The sequence below is a fragment of the Prionailurus bengalensis genome, chromosome C1 (assembly GCF_016509475.1).
Source record: "Prionailurus bengalensis isolate Pbe53 chromosome C1, Fcat_Pben_1.1_paternal_pri, whole genome shotgun sequence".
Classification (NCBI taxonomy): Eukaryota; Metazoa; Chordata; class Mammalia; order Carnivora; family Felidae; genus Prionailurus; species Prionailurus bengalensis.
In genome coordinates, this window is record NC_057345.1 from 152,844,557 (window position 1) to 152,869,978 (window position 25,422).

A 25,422-nucleotide genomic window follows, 5' to 3' on the forward strand; every position below is an offset into this window, starting at 1 on the left:
CAAATGAGTCAATAAAATATTAAATCTACATCTCAAACACGTCTGTCTCAGCTCTAGCAATCACAAATAAACTTTTCTTTCTTTAAAATGTTATTTTTTTTTTTGAGAGAGAGAGAAAGAGAGAGAGAAAGAGAGAGAAAAAATTGACCGTGCGCACAAGCCGGGGAGGGGCAGAGAGAGAGGGAAACACAGAATCTGAAGCACGCTCCAGGCTCTGAGCTGTCAGGGCAGAGCCTAATGCACGAATTGTGAGATCATGACCCGAGCCAAAGATGGACACTTAACCAACTGAACCACCCAGGTGCTCCATAAAGACACACTTGTCAATTTAATCAACACTATACCTTGGGGGCAGCTATATTAATCTCAGTATAGCTATACATTTAAACATGCTTTCTTTCAATCTTCAAAGAAAGCTGGGCCATTTTAGATTTCAGTATTTTGGTGAAGAAGAGATGTATGTGACCACATGAGTAGCATGTATGTATCTTTTGGATTACACGATTTCCTATCACTTATACTCTCTAGATCAAAACATTCTAGTTAGAAATCTGCCTTACTAAAGAAACCTTTTCTACCATTGCATTTTCCTCTACTGACATTTGTCTTATTTTAGTAGAACTCTTTGGATCTACATTTAACAACAACAACAAAAACAAAAAAGGACTCTCATTAAAACTGCCATTCCTGCCTTACCCATAATAGAATCTTGAAAACTATAAGCAGAAATCAATAGAGAGTACCCAACCCTGAAGGACTCAGAGATTGTTGAAGATCCGTTTGTTACTTAAAAATAAAAATAATGTCCTTAAACAAAAGTGAAATACCATTTACTAATGTAGGAAAGAAAGAAATACAATTGGTTTAGATATAGTTTTAAGAGGATGACATAAGGATTTCAAATTATGAATTACCACTGTTACCAAGGGTGAAATTCGATAGAAAATAGGCCACCACATAGTAAAGCAATAGATTTAGTGCCTTTGAGGCATTACTAAAATCTGAGAGGCCACTGGGGAAAATAACACAACTAGTAGCTAATCAAATGTGTAACTCTTATTTCCAAATACTGAAAATAAACCCTAGTTGGTATTTCAAGATACTTTTAATGTCTTTCATCTTTGAAAAAGAAGACAGGAAATGAGTTATTGGTTGTGATTTTTACTGCTATGATGAAAATCCAATATATAGACTACTACATATAATGTTAATTCCCCTATACATGAAAGTAAGTACCCTGGATTTGAAGAATGTGTTTCCTTTGATGCATTTATTTAAGTCATACTAAAGTCTGTGTAATGGTTGTATGGTTATAGAAAAAAACTATGTGACTCTGAATGTATATAGTGACTTTATTATATTCAGGGAAAATGTATATACAGTGAAATGGAAATTTAAATATACAATCTGTTAAGTATGGACTAATATAAAGACTCATATAATCAACACACCAATCAAGATCTAAAATGTGTCCATCACTTCCAAAAGTTTCTATGTGCTCCCCTCCAGGCCGTTCCTACTCCCCCTACCCCGCAGGCAACTACAGTTTTGACTTCTATCACCATAGATTAGCTTGTTCTTCCTAACTTTGAGCTTTATATAAATAGAATTATGCAGTCTTTATTCTTTTATTTATGGCTTTTCTGCTCAACATATTTATGAAAATCATTTATAATGTTTCTCTTTCATATGAATGGTTTGCTATTCCTTATTGTTGACTGGTATACCATCGATGGTTATACCACAATTTATTTAACCAAATGCCTGTAGATGAACACTTGGGTTGTTTGCAGCTTTGAGCTATTATAAATGAAGCTACTATAAACATTTTACACAAACCACTTTGCGGACATATATCTTCATTTGTCTTGGATGAAGACCTACTAAGAAGAGGAATTGCTGGATCATAAGGTACGTGCATGTTTAATTTTATAATGAAACACTAAACAGTTTTCCCAAGTGTTCATACCATTTTGTAATCCCACTGGCAATGTATGAGAGTCTCAGTTGCATCACATTCTCACCAACATTCGATGTTGTCTTTTAATTTGATATATTCTGATGAGTGTTAAGTAGCATCTTACTTTGGTTTTAAATTGCATTTCCCTTTTCATGTGCTTAGTGGCCATTCTGTATTTTTCTTTTGTGAGGTATCCATATCAATCTTTTGCCCATAATTTTTATTTAGGCTGTTTGTCTTTTCATTACTGATTTGTAGACATAAACATATATTTATTATATGTTGTATGTTATATGTTATATAGTATATAGACACATCTATTTAAAATATAATTCCTTTGTCAAATAAATGAATTGATGATATTTGCCTCTCAGGTTATGTCAATTTTCATTGAAGTACATAAGTTTTCAATTTTGATGATGTCCAATTCATCATTTTTCTTCTAATGGATAATGTCTTTTTTATACTTTCTTAGAAATCTTTGCCTACTCGAAGTTACAAACCTTTTTGTGGTTGTTTATTTCTAGAAACTTTATAGGCTTAGCCTTTATGTTTAGATCTACAAACCATATCAAATTAATTTTTGTGCAAAATATAATGTAAGGACCAAGATCTACTTTTTCTTATATATTTTTCTAGTTAATCTAGCTCATTTGTTGAACAGATTGGTGTTTCTCCCCATTGAATTACTTTGGTGCCTCTATCAAAAATCAATTAACTATATTCGTGAGGATCTATTTATGGACTATTCTGTTCCACTGATCTATTTTACTACACTATACGCCAATACTCTACCATCATGATTACTGTAGCTTTACAGTAATTCTTAAAATCAGGCAGTTAGAGTTCTCCAATTTTGTTCTTTTCTGTAACTGTTTTGGCTACTAGATATCCTTGGCATTTTCATACACATTTGTGAGTCAACTTGTTACTTTATATTAAAAAATCTATAATTTTGGTTAAGATTATACACTGATTTGGGAAGACTAGACACCTTTACAATATTGAGACCTCCAATTCATGAACATGTAGTATCTCCTTTATTATTTGCTCCTTAAGTTCTCTTAATAATATTTATAATTATTTTAGTGTAGATGCTTTGCATGTTTGTGTTACATTTATTATATTGGTGCTGATTTTAAGAGTATTTTTAAGTTTCACTTTCTAATTGTTGAGCCAAACCATGTAAAAAAATGGCAAGACAAGTGATGAAAGTAACATCACCAGTAATGGGACAAACTGACATTAGGTGCTTCTGGTGATATTCTGAATAGGACACACCATCAGTTATATTTTATACATGACAGAAAGTCACAATCTGAATTAAGTTATGATGATTTGCCAAACAAATTCAAACTGAACATTCTATAAAACAGCAAGCCCTTATCCTTAAAGAATGTCAATGACAGAAAAGACAAGAAAAGCTGAGGAAATCACTCACTCATCCATTTAAAGGGGACTAAAGAGACATGACAACAAACTGCAATGTATGATATTGGTTTAAATCCTGAATTGTTAAAAACAAATTAGCTAAAAAGCAATACAGGGACAACTGTCAAAATTTGAAGGATATACTAAATGACAGTATTGTATCAATGTAAAATTTCCTGATAATTTGATAATTAAGCTGTAGTTACATAAAGGAATTTTCTCATTATTAGTAGAAAAAAATATTGAAATATTTAAGGATGAAAGGTTCACGATCTGTGCAAGTAATTTTCTTTTCTTTTTTTAAGTTTATTTTTTTATTTTGAAAGAGAGCACGAGTCGAGAGGGGCAGAGAGAGATAGGAACGGAGAGAATCCAAAGCAGGATCCACATTGACAGCACAGAGCCCAATGTGGGGATCAAACTCACAAACCATGAGATCATGACCTGAGCTGAAACCAAGAATCAGACATTTAACTGACTGAGCCACCCAGGTGACTCTGTGCAAGCAATTTTCAAGTGGCTCAGCAAAATAAGTAAACAGACATAAAAGAGCAATGTGTATATGTCATACAAAAAATGTAGAGAGAGATAAAGCCAAATTGTAAAAAACAGCTGAATCTGTATATTACAGTAATATGAGAGTTCACTGTAATATTTTTGCAACTCCTGTGTAGGGCTGATTATTTTTGAAAACAAAAATTTTAATTAAAGTGATCATAGCAGAATCAGACATATGGACCTTTACCCATAATTTTATTTTTTTTTTTAATTTTTTTTCACGTTTATTTATTTTTGAGAGAGAGAAAGAGCGTGAGGTAGGGAGGGGCAGACACAGAACCCAAAGCAGTCCAGGCCCTAAGCTGCCTGCACAGAGCCCTACGCAGGGCTTGAGCCCACAAGCCATGAGATCATAACCTGAGCCGAAATCGGATGCTTAACCAACAGAGCCACCCAGGCACCCCTCAAAATTTTAAAAGGATAATGTTGATCTGGGTACCATTTGAAAGATAGTAACACATCTTGCTTTCCAGTTGCCAAAGCTTTTGCCATGTTCAGCTCATTACACTTTGTTTGGACGCAGGACACTGTTTCCTTGGAACAAAGAGCTGAGAAAGAATGCAGGCTAAGGAACAAGAAGAAATTGCTCCTAAACCAAAACTAGATGCTGCTTTTTCCTGTGACAACCTTTTCATTAAGGCTAAATTGAAAGTAGTGCTGACTTGAAAGCCTGTGAGTATTTTTTCCATCATAGTTCATTAAGAGGGGGAGACATTTCAGCCAAAAATATGATCACCCACCAAAATGCAACTTCCATTACCACATATAAATTCTTCAATTTATTTATTTAGGTGTTTCTTTATTCCATAAACTTTTATTTAGGAAACATAAAGCGAATGAGACTCCACAGATGGACAGGAAAACAGAGCAGTGTGGAGGTTGTAATTCCCCATATCCCCATTTATTTTGCCCACACTCTTCTGGTAATGTTTCATCACGGGCAATGACCTCAACAACCAACAGCATTTTTTTAAAAAGGCTGTTAGTAGAATCTGGGAGGAAAGAAGGGCTTTTTATCATTATTGTTATTTATAGCTATTTTTTGTGGTTGTCTTCCCTTTTTGGATTGTAGCACTGCAAAAGCTAAATTTGTTTACAAACCCAATATTCCCATTCAAAGATGACTTCTTTCATGTTTGTGTATCTGGAAAAATACAAACAATATGAGAATCCCAGTAGTATTACTTTCGCTTAACTGTCCTCTGGATAACAATGTCTTATGCCTTAATTTTGATTTTTTGATAATTACATCTTTCTCTTTAAATTTGGAAATACCAATTTCCACTTAAACTCATGAGAACCAATAAGTGTAGTGTGTACTGCCAAGTCTGAATGATTTAATTATTTTTAAATTGTTTTTATTAGAATGTTAATAACTTTCTGCTTTAATGCTATCTGTCCCAACTTCTCTGGGGTTGTTCCTCCCACTTAATAGATATCCTTTAGACAACAAATCGTAGACACAAAGGAAAGCTAATTTTATCACAGGATTACAAATAGACCAACACAAATGACTAAGGCCTGACAGAGAAGCTGGAAAAAAGATGGTTGGTCACACACCCTGTGCACACCCATGCTGTAACAGATTCCAAGATAAAGATCCTTTTTAGGACTTCTGAGAGTCAGAGGTATTTTATAAAGGACTGTTGGCATTCAACAACGAGCTCAGTCTCTTCGCTTTTAGTCCATTCTGCTCTCATGACTCACTGTGGTTCATAAAGTGGCTGATGTTAAGTCCTTTACTAAGAACCTTCAACATGGTATTTATAGAAAGATTCATTTGTAGTCTTACTTCAAAGAGGTCAGCAGGTGCAATATACGCTTTGGAGGAATTCTGACTCATTTCTCCAGATTGCAAGATACTGTCTTTGTCTACACGGTAAGCATTTTAGGCATCACAAGAATGAGTAGCTACACTTTTAAACTCACTACTTTCAAAAACCTACAAAATGTTCATGAAAAGTCTGTACTATAGAATGGTATACATTTTGAAAACCTGATACACAGTGCCAGATATAGGTAGTATTTAGAGTGTTTATATGTCCAGTTTGTCTGGACAGTTCTGGATTTTCCCTATTTTCTTGGTATAATTATCAATAACCTCCCCCTTTACTTTAAAAAGAATCCTACTTTGGATGATAGATTATATGGTTACCTTAGCTATATTTAGGTATTTATATCCATATATTTTCTTCCAATCAGTTGGTTTCTATTAATTTCACATCTTGGTTCTAAATAAGATTATTTCTAACTTCCCACGAAATCCTAGGGGGGAGGAAGGGTGGACTGAACTTACACCTCATTGTGACTTGAACTTTTGCTCTCAAAACACACAGGTTTCTGGAATGCCATTACTAGAATTGGTTGCAATGTAGCTGAAAGACAGATGTGCACAGAGCCCAAGCTGCCCAGACTGCTGACATTTTCAGGGCAACCACACCTAAAATGAGTTTCAGCATTTCAAAATAGGTCTAAGAATAAATTATAGGTCTAAGAATAAATTTATACAGGATTTGACTGAGGCCATATTCTCCAAGATAAAAATCTCTGGGATTTCACATGTAAAATGTTTACGAAACACTGCTGATTTCTTCCTTTACCTACTGACATCAAAATTTGGTTCACATTTTTTATTCAGTCACACATGCAGCTCTAAATTTCTTTTTGCGCACAACACTCAGTGAGTATATCGACTTAATATGCATTTTAACCCAATTCTTTTTCACACATTTTTTTTCCTGTTCATATTATTTTATTTGTTAACACTTATATTACACTTACTAGGTACCGGGAGCTGTTGTACGTGCTTTTACATATATAAACACATTTAGTCCTTGCAAAACCTAGAAGATAGGTTCTAGTATTACCATAGTCCCCATTCACTGATGATGCATCTGAGGACAGGGTAGTTAGGTAACTTGAAGATCACACAATAAATATGTTCAATATTTAGACCCAGGCACCCTGACTCTAGAGTCCATGACCTTAGCTACCATGCTATGTTCCCTCTGTATCATCGTTTTGCAATAAGCAAGAGATGACTTCCACTTTATTGAAGCAGTAACTGACAGATCAAATGGTTAAGAGAGTTTGCCTCATGTTTATATTAATTCATATATTTAAAGAGATTATGGATTGAGTAGCTACTTTTTGCAAGGCACTGAATTAGGCGGTGGGGAAAGAGGTGAATTTGTTTCTAAAACACCAGCGGCAGGCATCTAACTGCATTTAAGAAAAGAAAATCCGAAGCTTCCAGATTTAAAACGTTTGCATGCCTGAAATCAAGAAACAATTGACGCTTTTCTGTCAAGAAGGGACGTGAGTCTACAGATGTGTACACTGTGTGTGTCAGGGCCAACACACGGACAGGAGGCATGCTCAGTGGTGTTCTGGAGTTGAGTCCATAGGCTCTGAAGGAAGACAACGTGTACTTCAAGTGCGGCTATGTTATATGCTACTTGAGTCGTTTTGGGAAGTTTATTGGCTTCATCTTTCCAATCTGTAAAATGGGAACACCTACCTCACAGGAAGTTATGAGGATTAGAAAAAAAAATGAGATTTTAGAAGAGTACTAGCACATTGTATGTGCTCAATAAATGATGGTTAATATTATTTAAAATGCTCAAACCACACTTTATTATTAAATCCAGATCAATTATAAAATAAGATATAAGTTGCCACAGATAATTCAACAAGCCCAGTCTTAACTCACTTGCAAGATACCACTATGCACAGATGTAAATAGACTAAAATCAACAAAAAGAACACCAACCCAGGATCTTATTTTCTCTTAAGTTATGCTTAAATTAGTTGTAGTGATGGGGAAGGGGTGATTTATTTCAATTCTGGAACAGAGGGACTAGTAGCAAGGAGGTCCTGCCTGATTATATTTTCATGTCGTTACTTAAAACATTTTTTCTCTTTTTTTTTTTTTTTTTAGTCTATGTTTCTTGGATTCTTTAACATAAGTTAGCACATATGACTTCTGCTGGAATGAAAATGATATGCCTGGAATTTCTTTTGTTTGCCTCTTCCAGGTAAACCAACATGCAGCTAAAGTAGTTAAGAGGTAAAAGTTTCATCTTCATTCTTTATATTTTAATTTTTAAATTCTATAACCTCAGATATTCTAACTAAAATCTCTAAGCCTTCTCTTCTGGAAAAGAAATGTTTTTAAATGTTACTAGCAACTTATCAAATGCCGTATGAGAAATATTTACGAAAATATGCTTGCCTATTCTTTTACACTTGAGATTAGTTTTCTGAGGCTGAGCTGTAGCTCAACCAAATATTTATCTTTATTTTCTATGATTGAAGACAAATCAAGAATGACATTACGAAACTTAGAGTAAAGATTTAGAAAATATAATCAGTATCCATTACGTTTTCAAAAAAATTTAGATTAATAACAAAAAGTACTAACAGAACTTTTTATATGTAGTATTCTCTGGAAGGAAATTCATTGCTGAAGTTATTGGCATCCTCGAAGGAGAGAATAATTAAAACAAAATGTTGTGCAAGTCACACTATACTCACATTGCTGTGAATACATTAAAAATAATGAATGTTGGTGGGTATGAAATTTCAGTAGGGCTCACTACTGCTTCTGCTCACTCTAGAAACATGAACTGCAAAGAAACAAGTCCTGCCATTTTAGAGTGAGAACTGAATAGAAGCCAGCTAACAGGACAGTTGAGGCTGTGCATCATTAGTGGCATTTTTGTGTAGTCCTTCACTCAGGGAGCAAATTCAGAGAGGAGCAATCTGGGAATCCATAAATCCTACTGAGCCTTGGTTAAGTGACATTCATTATAAAGAACACCTGGAGGGAAGACCCGAGAATTGAGTCACAGCTAGAAAGATCAGATTACCTGAGCTCTGCATGTCTCGGTTAAGTAAGGCAGCCTAGGAAGAGAATGATCTTTCTCTGCAGTCATTTCGGTAGTGTTATATTGGAGAAAGTTACAGGTTTGTCAACACTATGTGGAGTTTCTTTCGCTTGCATATTTCCCACATATTATTGTGTATTTTGAACATTTGATGTCATTTATAGTTTACAAGTACATTTTGTATCTGTTACATAGTATTTCAGCTAAACGTTTATTATGAGTTTTACTATCTTTCATGTCTATCACTTCGAATCTAAGCAAAACTATAAATATTTAAATATGTATATATATATATATATATATATATATATATATATATATGTATATATTCAGGTGCAAACTGCCAAATAAAAACTCTTTCCACTAAACAAGATTTTAATTATAGAGAGATAATACAAAATACTGAAAATAACTTCAAATCCAACTTATTCCAAAAAGAAAGGAGAAAATGCTCACAGAATCCTGTTAAGTAGCCAATAATTACTACTAGTTTCTGAATGTGAGGCTTGGAAAACTGTCAGCAAGTTACTGAAATGAAAATGTGAATGTGAAGAGCAGTTTTTGGAAAAGTGACCCTGGTGTGGGATGAGGCGTCCAGTATGCACAATCAGCTACTTGGGAGACTTCCATAGCTCCCTAGGTTTGGCAATACTGAGCACTAGTTTCTTTAAATAAGAAAATAAATGGCCTCAATGGTTTCTACATGTGTTTTTCAATAAGGATTGCAGGTTAAATTCAGTGATGGAACAGTAAGATTCTATTTTTATTGGGTCAAAATTTTTTGAAAGAACTCCCAGCTTTACATGGTAAGTGTGCACAAGAGGTACAAAAGGTTTTTTTTTTTTTAATGTTTATTTTTGAGAGAGAGAGGGAGGGAGAGAATGAGCAGGGGAGGGGCAGAGAGAAGGAGACAGAATCCAAAGCGGGCTCCAAGCTCTGAGTTATCAGCACAAATCCCGATGCGGGGCTCAAACTCACAAACCACGAGATTATGACCTGAGCTGAAGTCCGACGCTCAACCAACTGAGCCATCCAGGTGCCCCAAGGTACCAAAGATTTTTAAGATACACATATTGTTTTACGCAACAAGTATACCTCTAGGAGTGAGCATTAAGGAAAAAAAATAGCACAAGTGTGCAGGAGAGACAGACTCTTCGTTATGTGTTTACAATTGTGAAAAGTTGATAATAAAGTATCGTTGGTAATATTTTATTCCCTTTAGTGTAATACTGTGTGAATATTAAAATAATTTATGTACTGTCCATGTGTTAAATGTTATATATTCATTAATTTCTCAGTGAAGAAAACAGGCTACAGCTTGGTATACACAGTGCTATCCTGTGTGTGTGCATGTGTGTGTGTGCACGCGTGCACGTGTGTGCTCACGTGCACATATGTGTGTGTAGAAAATACACTTATTCTTTAGGTTCAAGATTATTAGGTGTTTTTTTTTTCTATTTGTTCTCTGTATTTTCTAATTTTTTGACAAGGGAGTTAAATCACTGTAAGAGAGAGTGGAGATATGAAGTCCTTGTTGAGGTGGTGAAATCCTGTATCAGGATGTGACTGATGAAGTGTCTGCTGATACCAAACAGGCCTTGCGATCTCAACTTACAACTCTGGGTTTGGGGAAAAGAATGAAATGTGTTGGGAAGCCAATGTAAGTCTGAGGCTGTTCCTGGTATTTACAGAAAGACTACAGAAAAAGACATCAGAATAATGGCAAGGATTTGTAAGTATTTTATTATAAGTATTCAACTAAGGAAATTCAGGGAGGGCTGGGATTGCTTCAAATGTGCATATATTATTATAAGAACAGGTAGACATGTTCTTTCCTTCATTGATGTGAAGATGCCCCATCAGAATCTGCTCCGTAGGCATTAAACATCAATCTAGACTGTCCTGACCCTTTACCCCTCTCCTTCTAAACCAACTGAAGAAGGGTGATTAGTTATGTCTTTTCAGGAAGAGAAACAGGTCAAGTATTAGAATAAATTGCTTCATGATGCAGAAACCATATGGCAGCCAAGTTACTAAGTTAATTATTAAACAATGCGGGTTTTCAATTTTTACAATTCTCATACCAAGCAAAATGACTGGCACAGAATGTTGAATGAAGGAGACTTCTGTAAAACGTGCCACCTAGCATTTTCATTGGCAAACAGTGTATCCCCGGGTTCTTTCAAATTTATTTTTTTCTCTCCCTCCATTGCCTCTTTTTTACATAAGAGCCTTAACAAATCTCTTCAAGTTCAACACTGAGTGAAAGAGACAGACATAGAAACAAATTATTACAAGATAATTTCATAAGTGTTCTAACAGAGATAAGAAAAAAGTGTTAGAATATGTGGACAAGGTTGCCTGAGGGATTTAGAGAAAACCATGCACAGGAGAGGGTGGTGGCCTCTGGGCGGAAGGAGCTCAGAAGCACAAGATAATTGGGTGTGTAGCAGAAACTGAGACTGACATTTGGAACCAGGATGAAGAAAACTGGAGGTATTTTAAATAAGCCGGAGACTCCCCACCCCAGAAAGTTTATGATTGCCCTTTTATTTTCTATTAAGATTTTTTTTAATGTTTATTTATTGTCATGAGAGAGTCAGAGACAGAGACTTGGCACAAGTGGGAGATGGGGAAGGCAGAGAGAGAGGGAGACACATAACCCGAAGCAGGCTCCAGGCTCTGAGCTGTGAGCACAGAGCTGGACGCAGGGTTAGAACCCAGGAAGCACGAGATCATGACCTGAGCTGAAGTTGGAGGCTTAACTGACTGAGTCACCCAGGCGCCCCTAGGATTTCCCTTTTAAATACCAGTGGTGGATCTTGTCAAATCGCATAATTTTCCCAGGAAACAAAACTCTTTTGTGGGAAGAAGAGGGTGAGAGCACAACGGAGCTCCTGCAATTGAATCACGATACCATAAGAATTTTCTTCCACACTTAGATAAGGACTAGACAAATAGTAGTTGAGGAACCCTTAACTAAAATGTCCCCCAAATCTACCTTGACTATATAATCTACAGTCTCAAACAGGGACATTTTGAAAAGGAAAAAAGGATGCCATTAATAATTATGCAAAGATTTTGGCATACACTGGCTATCCTCATTCTACTGAAATTGAGCATCCTACCACATAGAGATCCATTTTGAATGACATAGTTCTGTTTAAAATACAAAATACCTAGGATAAAGCTTGCTTCATTCACCTTCTGGTTCAAATTAATTGAAGCAGATTCACACCTCAGGTAATCGATAAAAGACTATAATTAAGAACTACAATTAGGACATCTAATTACGAAATCGGGTGAGGTTTGAACAGTGTATCATTTGGAGGCAATAAAGTTTGCAAGCACAGACAAATTTGGATTTTAAACTCATCTCCACTTTCCTCTGTGATCATCAGTACTTTACTTAACTTCTCTGAATGTCAACTTAACCTGTAAAAAGTGATAATATCTACTCCCAAAGCTATCATGAAAATCAGATAATGTAATGTATATAAAGAGCCAGTCACAAGATTGGAACTCAATTAACATTAGTCCTTTGGGAGAAGAGTAATAACGTGGAGGGCTATGGTCTATAAACTGCAACCACAAAACTTAAAACTGGGAGAGCATATCCCTGTGTATACAGGACCTAAATGAATATACAGTTCAAGAGTATCTGATTAACACTATTAAAGAAAATGGATGGAGTAATAAGAATTTGGTAGTAAAATTGGAAGAAATTTTTCACTAATTTAGCTAAGAGAAGTAATGGGAACCTGATGAAAAATTATTCATACAACATATGATGTCACGTAGCTCTAACACTTATTTTATTGAATTGATGTAATCTTAGTATATTAAAAAACCCAAGGATTGTGATTTCAATATGTGATCTTTTCTGACACAGATGGATTTTTATTTTTTTCTTTTAAATTTTTTTAATGTTTATTTTTGAGAGACAGAAACAGAGTGTGAGCAAAGGAGGGGCAGAGAGAGAAAGAGAGAAAGACACAGAATCCGAAGACGCTCCAGGCTCTGAGCTGTCAGCACAGAGCCCGATGCAGGGCTCGAACTCACAAGCCGTGAGATCATGACCTGAGCTGAAGTCAGACGCTTAGCTGCCTGAGCCACCCAGGTGCCCCTATTTTTTTAAATAAAAATACCTTAGTTTGTCCTCATTCTTTTTTAAGTTTATTTATTTATTTTAGAGAGAGAGAGAGAGACAGAGAGAGGAAGAGAGAGCACGAGCAGGGGAGGGGCATAGAGAATGGGAGAGAGAGAATAATCTCAAGCTGGCTCCACACTGTCAGCATGGAGCCCAATGCAGGGCTCGAGCTCACAAACCACTAGATCATGACCTGAGCCAAAACCAAGAGTCGGATGCTTAACTGACTGAGTCACTCATGCTGTTTGTCCTAGATCTTATTCTCTACTTGATCTTTGAGAAATTGATTATGAAACCACCACGAATTTTATACTTTTTGTCATCACTCTAATCATCTTGGGTCATTAGTACAGACTTCACTGAATATAATTAAGAAGGGTGTTTTGAACACAGAAGTCAAACATCAGTATCAGAAGCAACAACCATTCTAAGTTACCTCCAACCCAGGCAGTTATTACATGTTTCTCAAAACCAATTAATTATTTCAAACATGAAAGAATCCATGTCTTAGGAAAACAAAATCGGACAAACAGAAGCACTCCCAAATGGAGCTGTCTGGGTGGCTCAGTCAGTTAAGTGTCTGGCTCTTGGTTTCGGCTCAGGTCATGATCTCACAGTTCATGAGTTCAAGCCCTTTGAAGGGTTCTCCACTGGCAGAGTGTAGCCTACTTGGGATTCTCTCTCTCTCTCTCTCTCTCTCTGTCCTTCCCCCACTCACACTCTCTTTTTCTCTCAAAATAAATAAACATTAAAAAAAGAATTCATTATTTCAAAAAAGAAAAGAAAACACTCCCAATGATTGTCAAGAAAGAAACAAAAACGAAACAGAACAGAAAGAAAAAAACCCAAATAAAAGCAGCAACGGTGAGAGTCCACCTGCTGTCACAATGGCGTCTGACTGGCCACCCAGAGAAAAAAAGCAGGTAAGCAAGAGCAGCAGTGTGGCTGTAGCAGCCTCGCCAGACCCCGCATGGCACAGTCTAGTTTAGATGAGTTTGCAAACAGGAGCCAACTAAGGGCAAAATGCACCCGCAGCTCTCTCTCACTCCTCTCCATTTCTCACCCACCAAGCACCAGCCGGGCTATCTTATCCATTTTTGAAATAAAAAAAAAAAAAGTGTGAGACAATTCTACAAAACAATGGAAACCACGAAAAGGAGAGTTTGTTCACACGCAGACCTACTTTAACTGAGGAAAAGGCCCAGGGGATCGTCTCAGCCACCATTTGAACTGCCCACAGAAAGACTACTTTGGTTTTCTTAATTAGACATTTCATATAATTTAAAGGACTAAAAGAAAAATATGGAATGTTCTGTCATAGCAATAGGAGCCTAGCACTTGGATTTCTCTTAACCCACCTGTGTGTGACAAGTGTCAATTTCACCTTAACTGTTCAGTAATAGGACAAATTTCCTCACGATGGTGATTAATGTCTTACTGCTGTCTGATTCGATTGTTCCTCAGTAGTTCAGCACTTTTGCTAAACGCAGATAGCACAGTAAAGAGAGAGAAAATGTTCATTTGACAATCATAATTAATAATAATGACTTTTATTATTGCTAATAAACTATCTTTATTATTTTAGATTTAACACCCTCATTACTAAGTGGCCCTGAGAGCAAGCTTCACTGTCAATTAAGAATTTTCAAGAAGACATCAAGAAATAAAACGTCATACTAGATATAAAATGCCAAAACTGTGTAACTTGTGTGGTCAATACAGTATGTCAAACACAGCAATAAATTCAAGACAGAAAAGAACAGGAGAGAATTTGGGGTTTGGCTATTACGGAGAGATTGTTGGAGAGCCATTTCGATGCGGTGCTGAGTGAGTGCCACTTTGGTAGTAACTGATACTAATTTTTGGTTCATAGCTTCTAACATTTTATCAAATATTTCTAGCTATCTGCAGAGTTGTAGGCTATAAAGATGATTTATACCTTAGCTTATAAGCAAGGAAATCTAGTTACTGATGAAATTCAAGTGGAAATTCTTCTTAACATTTTAGAAAGTAAGAAAAATCGAAGTGTCACCTAGTCTCCATAGCTCACGTTTCTCATGCGTCCTGATCTCAATTTGTTTCTTGTTTCCCCAGCTTCATGGTACCATTTCTTATCCTCTCTTCATTCTTTGTGTGAATGCTAATTGAGCATGTACTTCACACCATGCACTCTTCGTATATTCCGGACATGGAAATTAGTGAGATTCAATATTTTCTCCTAATGAACTTTAAACAACAGATGGTTAACTACAATAATATATAATGACATACAGCACATTCCAGGTGCTACATTGGAGTTTAGAGCCAAGTGTTGTGAAGACACAGAGAAACGTTAAGTAGTCTGGAGCAGGCAATGGGATCATCAGAAAAGACTTCACAGAGAAGTCTTTTGATCGGTCTTTGGAAGGCAGATAATGGTTTCTTTAGAGTGAGAAGCTGAGGGAAAGGCAATCTATTCATTGAGGTTTTGAACTGTTTACTACAGATGAAAGAAAACTTGTGAAGGGTGAGCAAAGCCTCAGTGACATAAAAGTGCATGGCTTATTCGAGAAACTCTGAGCAGTCAAATATTATTGAAACATAAGATTTGTAACAGAAATGGACTTGGCAAGATATTCACCTAATAAATATTTATTAAGTACATATTGGGCAAGAGACCAAGCTAGAAATAACGCTATGTATTTTATTGTATACAACACATCCAATTACCCTAACAAAGTGGATGTTATTCTCCAAGTAGGTATCAGGAAATAAATGAGGTGCAAGTAAGGGAAACTTGGTCAGACCTGTGAATCCAGCTGGTTCCTCTAAACATACCTTACTTAAAAACCCAAGTGAATTCAATTCTGAAAGGGACAAAGCATCCTTTTAAAAAGTCTATAACTTTATCCTGAGAGTCTTAATGAGTTAAGATAGGTGTTTTAAGTCAAGGTATATCATAAGAGCATTTAGCAGCAAATATGGCAAAGTGGTTAAGGGATCAGGCATCACCACTCTAAGCTGTGTGTGATTTGGCAAATTAATGTCTCAGGGTCACAGTGTTTTTTCTTATAAAATGGGGATGATGAGAGTACATATTTTATGAGACTGTTGTACTCATCATTTAATATATGAAATTTATTTAGAGTGATGCTTGGCTTCAATAAGTCATCAGCGTATGGGATTCTTGTTTCAGAAACAGCTCTCTGATGGCACTGTGAGGAAAGGACAGCAGAGGCAGGAAAACTTCAATCCTCAGTATTCCAGAAGAAGAACAAAGAGGGCTTCGACTATAGCATCTGGCAGTTATGGAAAAGCAAAGGTAACACTGGGAGATATTTCAGGGGTAAATATTGAAAAAAGTTTGTGACCAACTAGTTTGGGGAGAAGAGGAAGGAAAACCCAAAACAGAAAACAACCCCGAGGCCTCTAGTTTATATGGCCAGATGAATGCTGATGTCTTAATATTTCATAGTCCAACTGCTACTTCCCTGTGAATTAATTATCCTAGGACTCTCCTGGCTGCTGAGTGCCCGTAATTGATTTAGAGACTATTTATAGTGAAAAAATAAAAATAAAAACAATGTTGAAAGCCAATAGAGGCCAGAGAAGTCAGTTCCTCCCACTAAGGCTAGCCTGTCCCTATCACCCTGAACTGACCCTGTTCTCAAGTCCCTTGGGTGTGAAAATAACTGAGCAGTTATCTCTGAAGCTGGCGGACAACACGGCTTCTAAGTTTTAGGACCAGAGCTGCATAGAGGTACAGTGCTGGTAGGTGGTAAAAAGGGGACTTAAGAATGTAGCCCAACTACCATTTGGGGACATTTTGTTTTCACTTGGGACAACAGTGAAATCAAGTTTTCAAATTGTGAGGAGGAATGTTTCTCAAGAATTCTTAATTTCTTAATCAATACACTGATCATATTTAAGTTCTATACAATATCCAGGGTCCATGAGATGTCACAAACTTTAGGTATATGAAAGAAAATACATTTTAAGGTTACTGTTGGGTGAAACATGAGAGTGTATAAAAAGAAAGTTAAAACGAACACCGAAATAAATTCTAGGCAAGACACTCCCTGAAAATTTTTCTTATCACTTGAATTACACATACACAGAATATATTTCTTCCATTCTTCTATAAAAGCTACCGTCTGTATCTCTACTACACAATTCGGGAATTATGAAAGCTGAATATTTTACATGTCATACAACACAGAAGACTGTGATAACATTTATTTTTGAGCTATTAAGGCTTTAACTGAACTACATTGTTTCTTTAATAAGTTAGTATTGCATATAAATGAGAAAAGGAGACAGGAAATACACAAAAACAAGTTTATTTTACAGTGGGGGGATAGAGGAAGAGTGGTAATTAACCCTAAATTCTGTTCTCCATTTATATAAAAGCTTCTTCATTTCATGGTCTATACATTCTTTTTTCTTTCAAAACAACTTCACAAAAACATCTTGGGGTTTCGAAGATAGAAGGGAATGTTAGTCACTCCATAATGCAAATATCCTGAAAGCAGAAATGAACTTGTGTCCTCTTTTGCATCTCCTCCTATTGTTCCTCTAGCGCCTAAAACACTACCTTTAAGAGAGGTGGTGGCACTCAGCACACATCTTCACCTTTCCTCCCAACAATGAAACACTTTCTATAAGGTCTTTCCAAATAACCCTCAGAGATGGTAGATTTAATGTTATCAAACCAAAACCTCTTTTGAGTCTAGGTGAATCAAACACTGCCTCTGGAACTTTGTCCCAACATGACTGGTGCCCTGTCTGGATCACGAAAAGCCTTCCCTCAGCCTCTTCTCATCCTTTAGTTCTTTGACGGCAAGGCAAAGATCGGCACATTTCTGGTTTGTTAACGAAACTGCCATTGTACCATGTCTGAGAGCATAGCAGCAAAAAGACAGGAATGCTCCAACCTCTAAAAATGAAGCATTGTATGCCCTGTTTTCCGACTGAGTTAAGACATGCATTTATTTATTTACTTTGGAGAAACAGACTTTGATTTTCCAAATGTTTAGACTTGCTGGATAATTTAAGGTAAAAATCACATGTCTGCGTATGCCTGAAGTGGACAAGCACATCAACTGCTAGTTCTCTTTGAAGAGGAGAACTACAAAACCTGATGAGCTACAGGTAGCGGAGAACTACAAAACCTACACACTCCAAACCTGATGAGCGATAAATTAAAAAAAGAGGACCAACTTTTCTGTTTCCTTGCTATTAACATCACCTCCAAACTATGATCTAGTTAATAACTGAAGCATTTGTTATTCCTCAATCTAAGTTTAAAAACTGTTTGTTTGTTTGTTTGTTTGTTTGTTTGTTTGTTTTTTCCTAAGTAAGCTCTACTTCCTATGAGGGGCTTGAACTCAAGACCCCAAGCCAAGAGCCGCATGCTCTACTGACTGAGCCAGCCAGGCACCCCTAAAAAGTTGTTTTAAAAGTGAATGCATTACCCTATTAAAATACATGCCCATCCTTGTATAAGCCTCTGCATAATTATAGTTTTGTATAATTAGAGCTTTATGTCAAAAGATTTACAGCTTTATCACCTCAAGCAATATTTCACAGCTGCCAAGAATGATTTATGCAATAATGACTTAAACTGTAAAATAGAATCCTCAAAGGAAGGGCTGTCAAATATGCCTACTGCAAATAACTAGGCTTTTAAAAATTGATATTCTGGTAAACAGCAAGTTCAACGGTACCTGGTAAAATCACATAAAGTAGCATGGATGGAAGTGTGGCTTCATGAGGGGGATCATGCAGCTGATCACACACTGCATGTATGTGAACTCATGGCGTAGATCATGGGTTCAAACTGCGTAGAACACCTCTGGCCAGTTTGGAAAACAAGCGTTCAGAAGTAAAACCAAGCTTATGGTTTTGCTGCTCTAGTATGAGTGACTGGAAAAAGTGGAAACAGAATATCTCAACTTTTTGTTACTTTGTTCACTGTGCTTAGTACATTCCTATCCATATTCCTGTAAAGTGCTAAATAGAGAATAAGTAAAGGAAGCATTTACTGTATATACTTAAGAAACCAAGAAACTCCCCAAAGTAAATTAGCTCAATAATAAAGAAGTAAGGACACTGAAAAACAAACCAATACAAAATGTTGGTGATTTTATCCCTTCCTGATTTTATAAATGTAGGGTGCCAGGCAGGTCTCTAAGGGCAAGTCTTTCAAAGCATTTGAACTTCACAAGCTCTGACTGAATTTGCAGTTGCCATGTGAATAAAACCAATGTACTTTGAAGATTCTATTCAAGGTATCTGAACTAGTCTCAAAAACACAGGTTGATTACATTGAGAGCAAATTGGGCTGTGTCTTCACAATCTAAAAATATAATAAAATTAATCTTTTTCTTTGGAAAAAGAAAAATAAAAAGCTTGGCCCATTATCTCACATATCTCATATCAATAAAAGTAAAATAGGCAGCATTTGGCATTAGCTCTAAAGATTACCAAGTCTTTGTAAACTGACTCAAATCTGAAAATGAAGCCAACAGAATCAAAATCATCACCAAAGGTTAATATTTATATAGCTAAACAAGCTTCTAAGTAAAGATTCCTTTTTTAAAATGAGAAGGTTTTAATTCATATAACCAAGTGCATCACTCAGATAGAAAGATTTGCATTAGTCAATGTACCAGGAACATCTTCGCTGTAGAAACTTTTACATTCATGTTTGTGATTCTACCTTAAGTTGCCTTTATTGGGTATTCTGAGATAACTTCATGTGCTCACATTATACAAGTTACACAAGGTTTTGAAATATCACCATTCCGCGTGCCATATAATAAATAACAACTTTCATTTCAAAATACTTTCTGAAAAATATAGTGAGTATCTAAGTGATCCTGACAGTCCAGATTCATTTTATACTTAAATTCTTCAAGTTTAAAAAAAAATACTGAAATATCCCAAAAAACATAATGATCAAATGTGGACCAGCATGCCCTGCATAATCACAATATAGATTGTGTCAATATCATGATAAATATTCAGATGGGGAAAAATGTCAGACAATTAAATTACTCCAAAAGCCCAAATTGTTGGCATCAGATACACACACAAAAAAGATGGGTTTCATTTGGATAGTGAGAGCCTTAGTCCAAGAAATGCTTTCAAGACAACAGAGCAATTAGGCTATTTCTAGCATGCCAACACTACTGATTGAAAAGGGGGGGAGGGATGAGAAGTTTAAAAGCAATCTCTATGTTGGTTGATAATCATATAATTGTTTTCATTGCAGATTGATCCAAAGTTATACAAACCTGTTTTTCTAATCATAGTTTGTCACATATACTCACATAAGTTGATGTTAAGGAAAAACCAGTAATTAAGAACTACATTTTCTATCATAAAATATTTAATTGTAAGAAAATAAGAGGAAGGGTTAAACCTTTTCCCTGCTAGAATTTCTGCTGTGTATTTCATCAAATGATGAATCACTATATGATATAGGTTATAACAGATTATTTTCTCATTTGTAAAACTTAAGAGTTACCTAAAAATCTGACTACTATATACCCCTCTGCCTCAATGATTTCTGCCAATGGAAAAAAAATGGTAATGCAATATCAACAAAACCAACCACAGCATGCATTTTAAATGATTTACATTTAAGCACTAAATTGTCAAATATCACTGTGTATATTTGAGAATGTATATTCTTTTAAAGGGGTATATATGAATATTCATACATGTGAGTTCATATGCTATATATGGTATGTTTAATGAATGCATGTCTATTAAATGGATATTTGGGGGGAACTATTATAGGTCTATTATATTATACTCCCATAGCAAGCCTGAAAGAAGGAGGGGTGCCCTTGAAGTTGAGGTATGACCTTAAGTTTGAGATGCCAGTTTTGTTGCAGCTATAAAAATGATTACTGACAACTCCACAGTATCATAGCTCTCTTTGCCCATTTCTTATTTTAGGACAAATCTTTAACAGCCTTTATTATTTGAATATACATAGGTTTACTGGACCAATTCTTCACGTTCTTACATATCACCTTAATGTTACATGAAAAGGAGCAAAAGAAACAAGGGGTGTTGACTATCAAATAAAGCTGAAGAGCCAAGAAACATTTATAACTGCAGTAGTTTTACTTGAAGATACATAGTTTTCTAGAAGATGTTGCTTTGTGAAATATTTTCAGGTTCAAGCAAATAAAATTCTGTATGTGTCTCCTTGGAAACATGTATCAACACAATCAGTAAATTATTGGCCTTTATATTATTCCCTAGAAAGGGGAGAGAGTAAGACTGATTTGTGGTACTTTGTCCTAGTGATAGTAAGTCATTGCACTTTTGAAGAGTACAGAGTACCCTTACTCAAAGAAGAAATTGTCCTTACTAGTCCACTAGTGAAAGCATCCAGATTTCCTGAATCCTAAAATACTAGAAGCAAAAGATATCTACAACTGAATATTTGGAGCTTCTCTGCATATGAACTTTCAATAATCAGTTGTTAAAATTTCATTTCACTGCAATCAAGTAAAAATAATTCTAAATAGATGAACTTTACCATTTTTGTGATAGTAGGTGACCTCCACTTTCCTCTCCTCTGACCCCAGCAATGCCTGGGCAATTTGGGCAATATCATGTCTCTTGGTCTCAGGCCCATGGAGAAAGTCACAGGTGCACGGCTTTTGCATGACATCTGGCCTGGAGAAACCAGTCATCTCGCAGAACCCATCGTTGCAGTAGATGATGGCACAGTTTTGCACTCTGGCATTTGCAATGATAAATTTTTTATCTGCAATAAGAAGATAGTGAGACATCTTTTAAAAAGCTTCCACAAGATTTCCATAAACACTGGAGCAAATTGTTGCATAACAGGAGATCTGAAAAGCAGGTGCTTCCCAAATTTCTAACTGCCCAGGGTTTTAAAAGAAAAAAAAAATCCTAAATGTGAAATTAACAGTCCCAAGTAGTTTTAACAAAAAGTATTAAGGAACTACTCTTCAAATTTCAAGAATGTAATTTCTCAAATAGTCTAGTTCTCAAGCCTTGTAGCTCCCGGGGGTCCTAATGCACACTCAACAAGCAGCTGGCCCATTGATTATTTCCAGAATACCATTTAATTGTAAGATAAATATTTTCAAAGCCCAAACAATGAAACACCTTGTAACTGTCAGATTTCTCACCTCAGCTTTGGCCCTTAAGAGTACAACTTTCTCAAAGTAGTTATTATTTTTTGGATTTGGCTTTTCTCTATCCCTCTAAGGCATGCTACACACTCATCATGTTAAAAAACAAAACAAAACGTGAAACTATTAGCAATAAAACTATTTTGTGTTAATAGTTTAATAATTTGAAGATTCACTTTTCATAATATATATTGTCTAGGAGATAAAAAAAAAATTACACATACACAGTAAATGTCACATTAGCACCTTTTCACTTTTACTTGGGGAGAACCTTGAAATTGTGTGCAGTAGTAGGGATTTCAATACAAAGGGCTCATTAAGTTTCAATCATAAATTGTATTTACTATTTCCAGGTAAGATGGGAACAAGATATACTAGTATATTTTGTACACAAGGTACTATATCCTCATGTCACTAAATGCAGTGCCAATACCTGCAAAATGTATAATTGTGTGCTAATGTAGTTTTAAGGAAATGTGGAATATGAATTAACAAGCATAGGATTTAAAATTAATATGTTTATATAACAATAATTCATTCCTTACAGTTAGTCCACAGGAGAATGTTAAATGTATCTGCATTCAGTTGTGGGATTTACTTATTACATTTCAAGTTTCACATTTCGTAACGGAAATTTAAGGAAATGATAAAGGGGCATAAATGTTGTTTTGAATAATCAACCATTTGCATTGGGAACCAGCACGGATCAGATATTGCTTTTCCCAAATTATCCTTCTTGGGATATATTTGCGTTGATTCAATGCAAAGTTTAGCTTCTATAAACTAAAAGCAAGCAAGCATCCCTGTCATACCACAGCTTAGCAATTTAACCCAGGTAAAATATAGTTTGCATAGCCGTTTACATCGCTGCTACCATTTACATTTTCTGGTTCCAGTGGTATGCTCTGCTCTACTCCTGACTTTCAAAAAGTCTACAATTAAACAGCCTCAAAATATAAACCCATGTTATACTAGTACGTTCCCTTTAAGATAGTAGAAGAGTAGGACATTAAGTAGCAAGGCAGATAATGGAGCAGTGGGAGAGGAGGATCAAATTGCCTCCTACAATGGAGACCATAATCTAAAATGTAAATCAGAATTAATATCTGGGGGAGAACACTCCCGCTGCCATTCGAACCTCCTGGCTCGGTTTCACAGCCTGTTAACTTGAAAGAGCCCGGAGTTGCCGGCTCCTCAGCCTGAACGCGGCGAACGCCAAGTGCACCGTCAAAGCAGAAAGCGAGGGAGAGATAAGAGAACAAATGAACTTACTTTGCCCTTCAAATTTCCGTATGATGGTCCCCAAAAATGTGTTTTGTGGTGCCACATGCCCCCTGCGAACAGGCATGTTGACCCCGGTCCTCCGAGGAGCGCTCCCCCCGAGCTCTGGAGTTCTCCCGGGATCTCTCCTCGGCTAGAGCCCAGGCCAGCGCGCGAGCCGCTCTTTGTGGCAGAGCATCCTCTTTTGAAACCAGAAATCTCTTCCCATTAGCACCACTTCTAGACACCCGCTTTCCCTAGCGGAGTCCAATCCATCCCCTTCACCTTCCGGAGGGGGCCTCGCACCGGACTGCCACGGGTGAGAGGGTTTGGGGGTGGGGAGAGGGAAGGAGGCGGGGTGAGGGGGGTGGCGGGGGAGGGAGGGAGGGAGGGAGCGGTGGGGGTGGGGTGGGGTGGGAGGGGGGCGGGGAGTCACAAGGGCAATCGATCTGTTTCTCTTCTCCCAAACAGCGCCAATTTCCCAGTGCAAATGGGCTTAACCTGGCGGTTGCCCAGAGCTGTGAGGATGCCTGGGGGGGTGGGGGGGGGGGGAGGAGGGGGATGGAAGACTCGTGCGGCTTTTGCAGGAAGACGAGAAAGAAAAGGAGGCTGGGGGGTTGGGGGGAGTTGACGTTTCTATCCCCGCCCTCTCCCCTACACACACACACACACACACACACACACACCCTTTATCCCGAGAGCTTGGGCGCCGCCACAGCTCGGATTACTCAAGCGTGCTTTAGCGGAAGCCAGCCAAGAAATCTCCAAAACTCAGTGACAAACAGCTACTCTGGGAAGGTGATCTCCACGGCCACCAGCCACAGGGCTCCATCCCTGAGCTCCTCACGCCGCAGTAGCTAAAACACCCTTAGCTGCAAAGAAAAGACAGGTGTGAAAACAGTCCCTCAGTGAGGACTATTTCTAAGCTCTGGTGGCGTTCAGGAGTTTGAAGACTGAGGATGAGCCACTTAAGGGTTCAGGTTTAGTTCGGATCCCCAGGACTCCGCGGAGGTGGGTGCTGAAGCCCTAGCTGAATTGGCACTCCTGTCCCTGCCCTGAGCTGAGCCGAGTCTCCCAAAGACTAAAGGCTGCTGGTACCGCCGCTGAGCATGCCCGGTTTCACTGCTTGAACCCGTGAGGAGTTGCAACGTTGGGGGTTGATTGGGACTCTTGGTGCTAGAGGCTGGAAGAAAGATGGGAAGGCCAAAGACTAGCAACTGGTACAAAACAAGGGAAGTGTTTGAAATGGGCGAGGCTGTGCTCCAGGGGAAAGGAACAAAAGGTGGGTGGGGCAAAGAGTTACCAGCCTTGGTGTGACCTCCAATGCTACTCATCTCCTGAACACACTAGGCACACCATTCTACTCTCTTCCACTATTTCTAAGAAATTATCTCATTTAGGATGGGAAAGGGTTCAAGGAGCAGAATAGAGTCCTCTTCGTTCTTGCTCTCAGAGCCTGCCAAGGCGGGAATCTCCTGTTACATATACACATCTTTCTAAACAGACCTCCTGGAGACTTAGGAAATCAAATGTGACAAGTCATGCCAGGAGACGGTGTTTTCTAAGTTGTTTTTCTAGTTTTTCTCGTTTCTTTTCCCTTCATTTATGTTATCTCCTCCTTTAACCTAATAGTCAGCCTCTATCCACGCCCCTTTCTCTAAATGGAATTTGCCAAGCTACAACCTACAAAACTACCACAACACAGACGGACAAACCTCTTGTTTCTAGCTGGTGACAAAAGTCCTAAGTCCTCTATCGAAACATGTAGCTGTAAAATAGTGTTGGGGGTTCTTGCAACTCATTAGCCTGATTTGCCTGTGCCTTGAATCAGTCAGGTTCAGATTTTCTCAGTTACAAACTAAAATCTAAAGTAAAAACAATGAGACTGGAACAGAGAAGGGCCAAGAGGGAGGTTTAGATTAGGAAAGTGAAAAAGTGGACTACAATAAATAATGAGGAAACAAACATATTGATTTTAACTTTATGTTGCAGAAAATACAAGCCAAGAAA

At 37.1% G+C, this 25,422-nt stretch overlaps 1 protein-coding gene across 3 annotated transcripts in view; it reads right to left on the reverse strand.

Moving 5' to 3' along the window:
- The window catches only part of KCNH7 (potassium voltage-gated channel subfamily H member 7), a 484,953-nt gene extending 461,182 nt beyond the window's left edge, over nucleotides 1-23,771 (reverse strand). For all 3 annotated transcript variants that reach the window (XM_043576908.1, XM_043576909.1, XM_043576907.1), the window contains exons 1-2: nucleotides 23,425-23,771; nucleotides 21,528-21,758 (exon numbers count right to left, since the gene is read on the reverse strand). In XM_043576908.1, coding sequence (XP_043432843.1) covers nucleotides 21,528-21,758; nucleotides 23,425-23,500 — 307 coding nt within the window. In that variant the 5' untranslated portion in view covers nucleotides 23,501-23,771. The remainder of the gene's footprint in view (nucleotides 1-21,527; nucleotides 21,759-23,424) is intronic.
- Nucleotides 23,772-25,422: the final 1,651 nt, after the last annotated feature.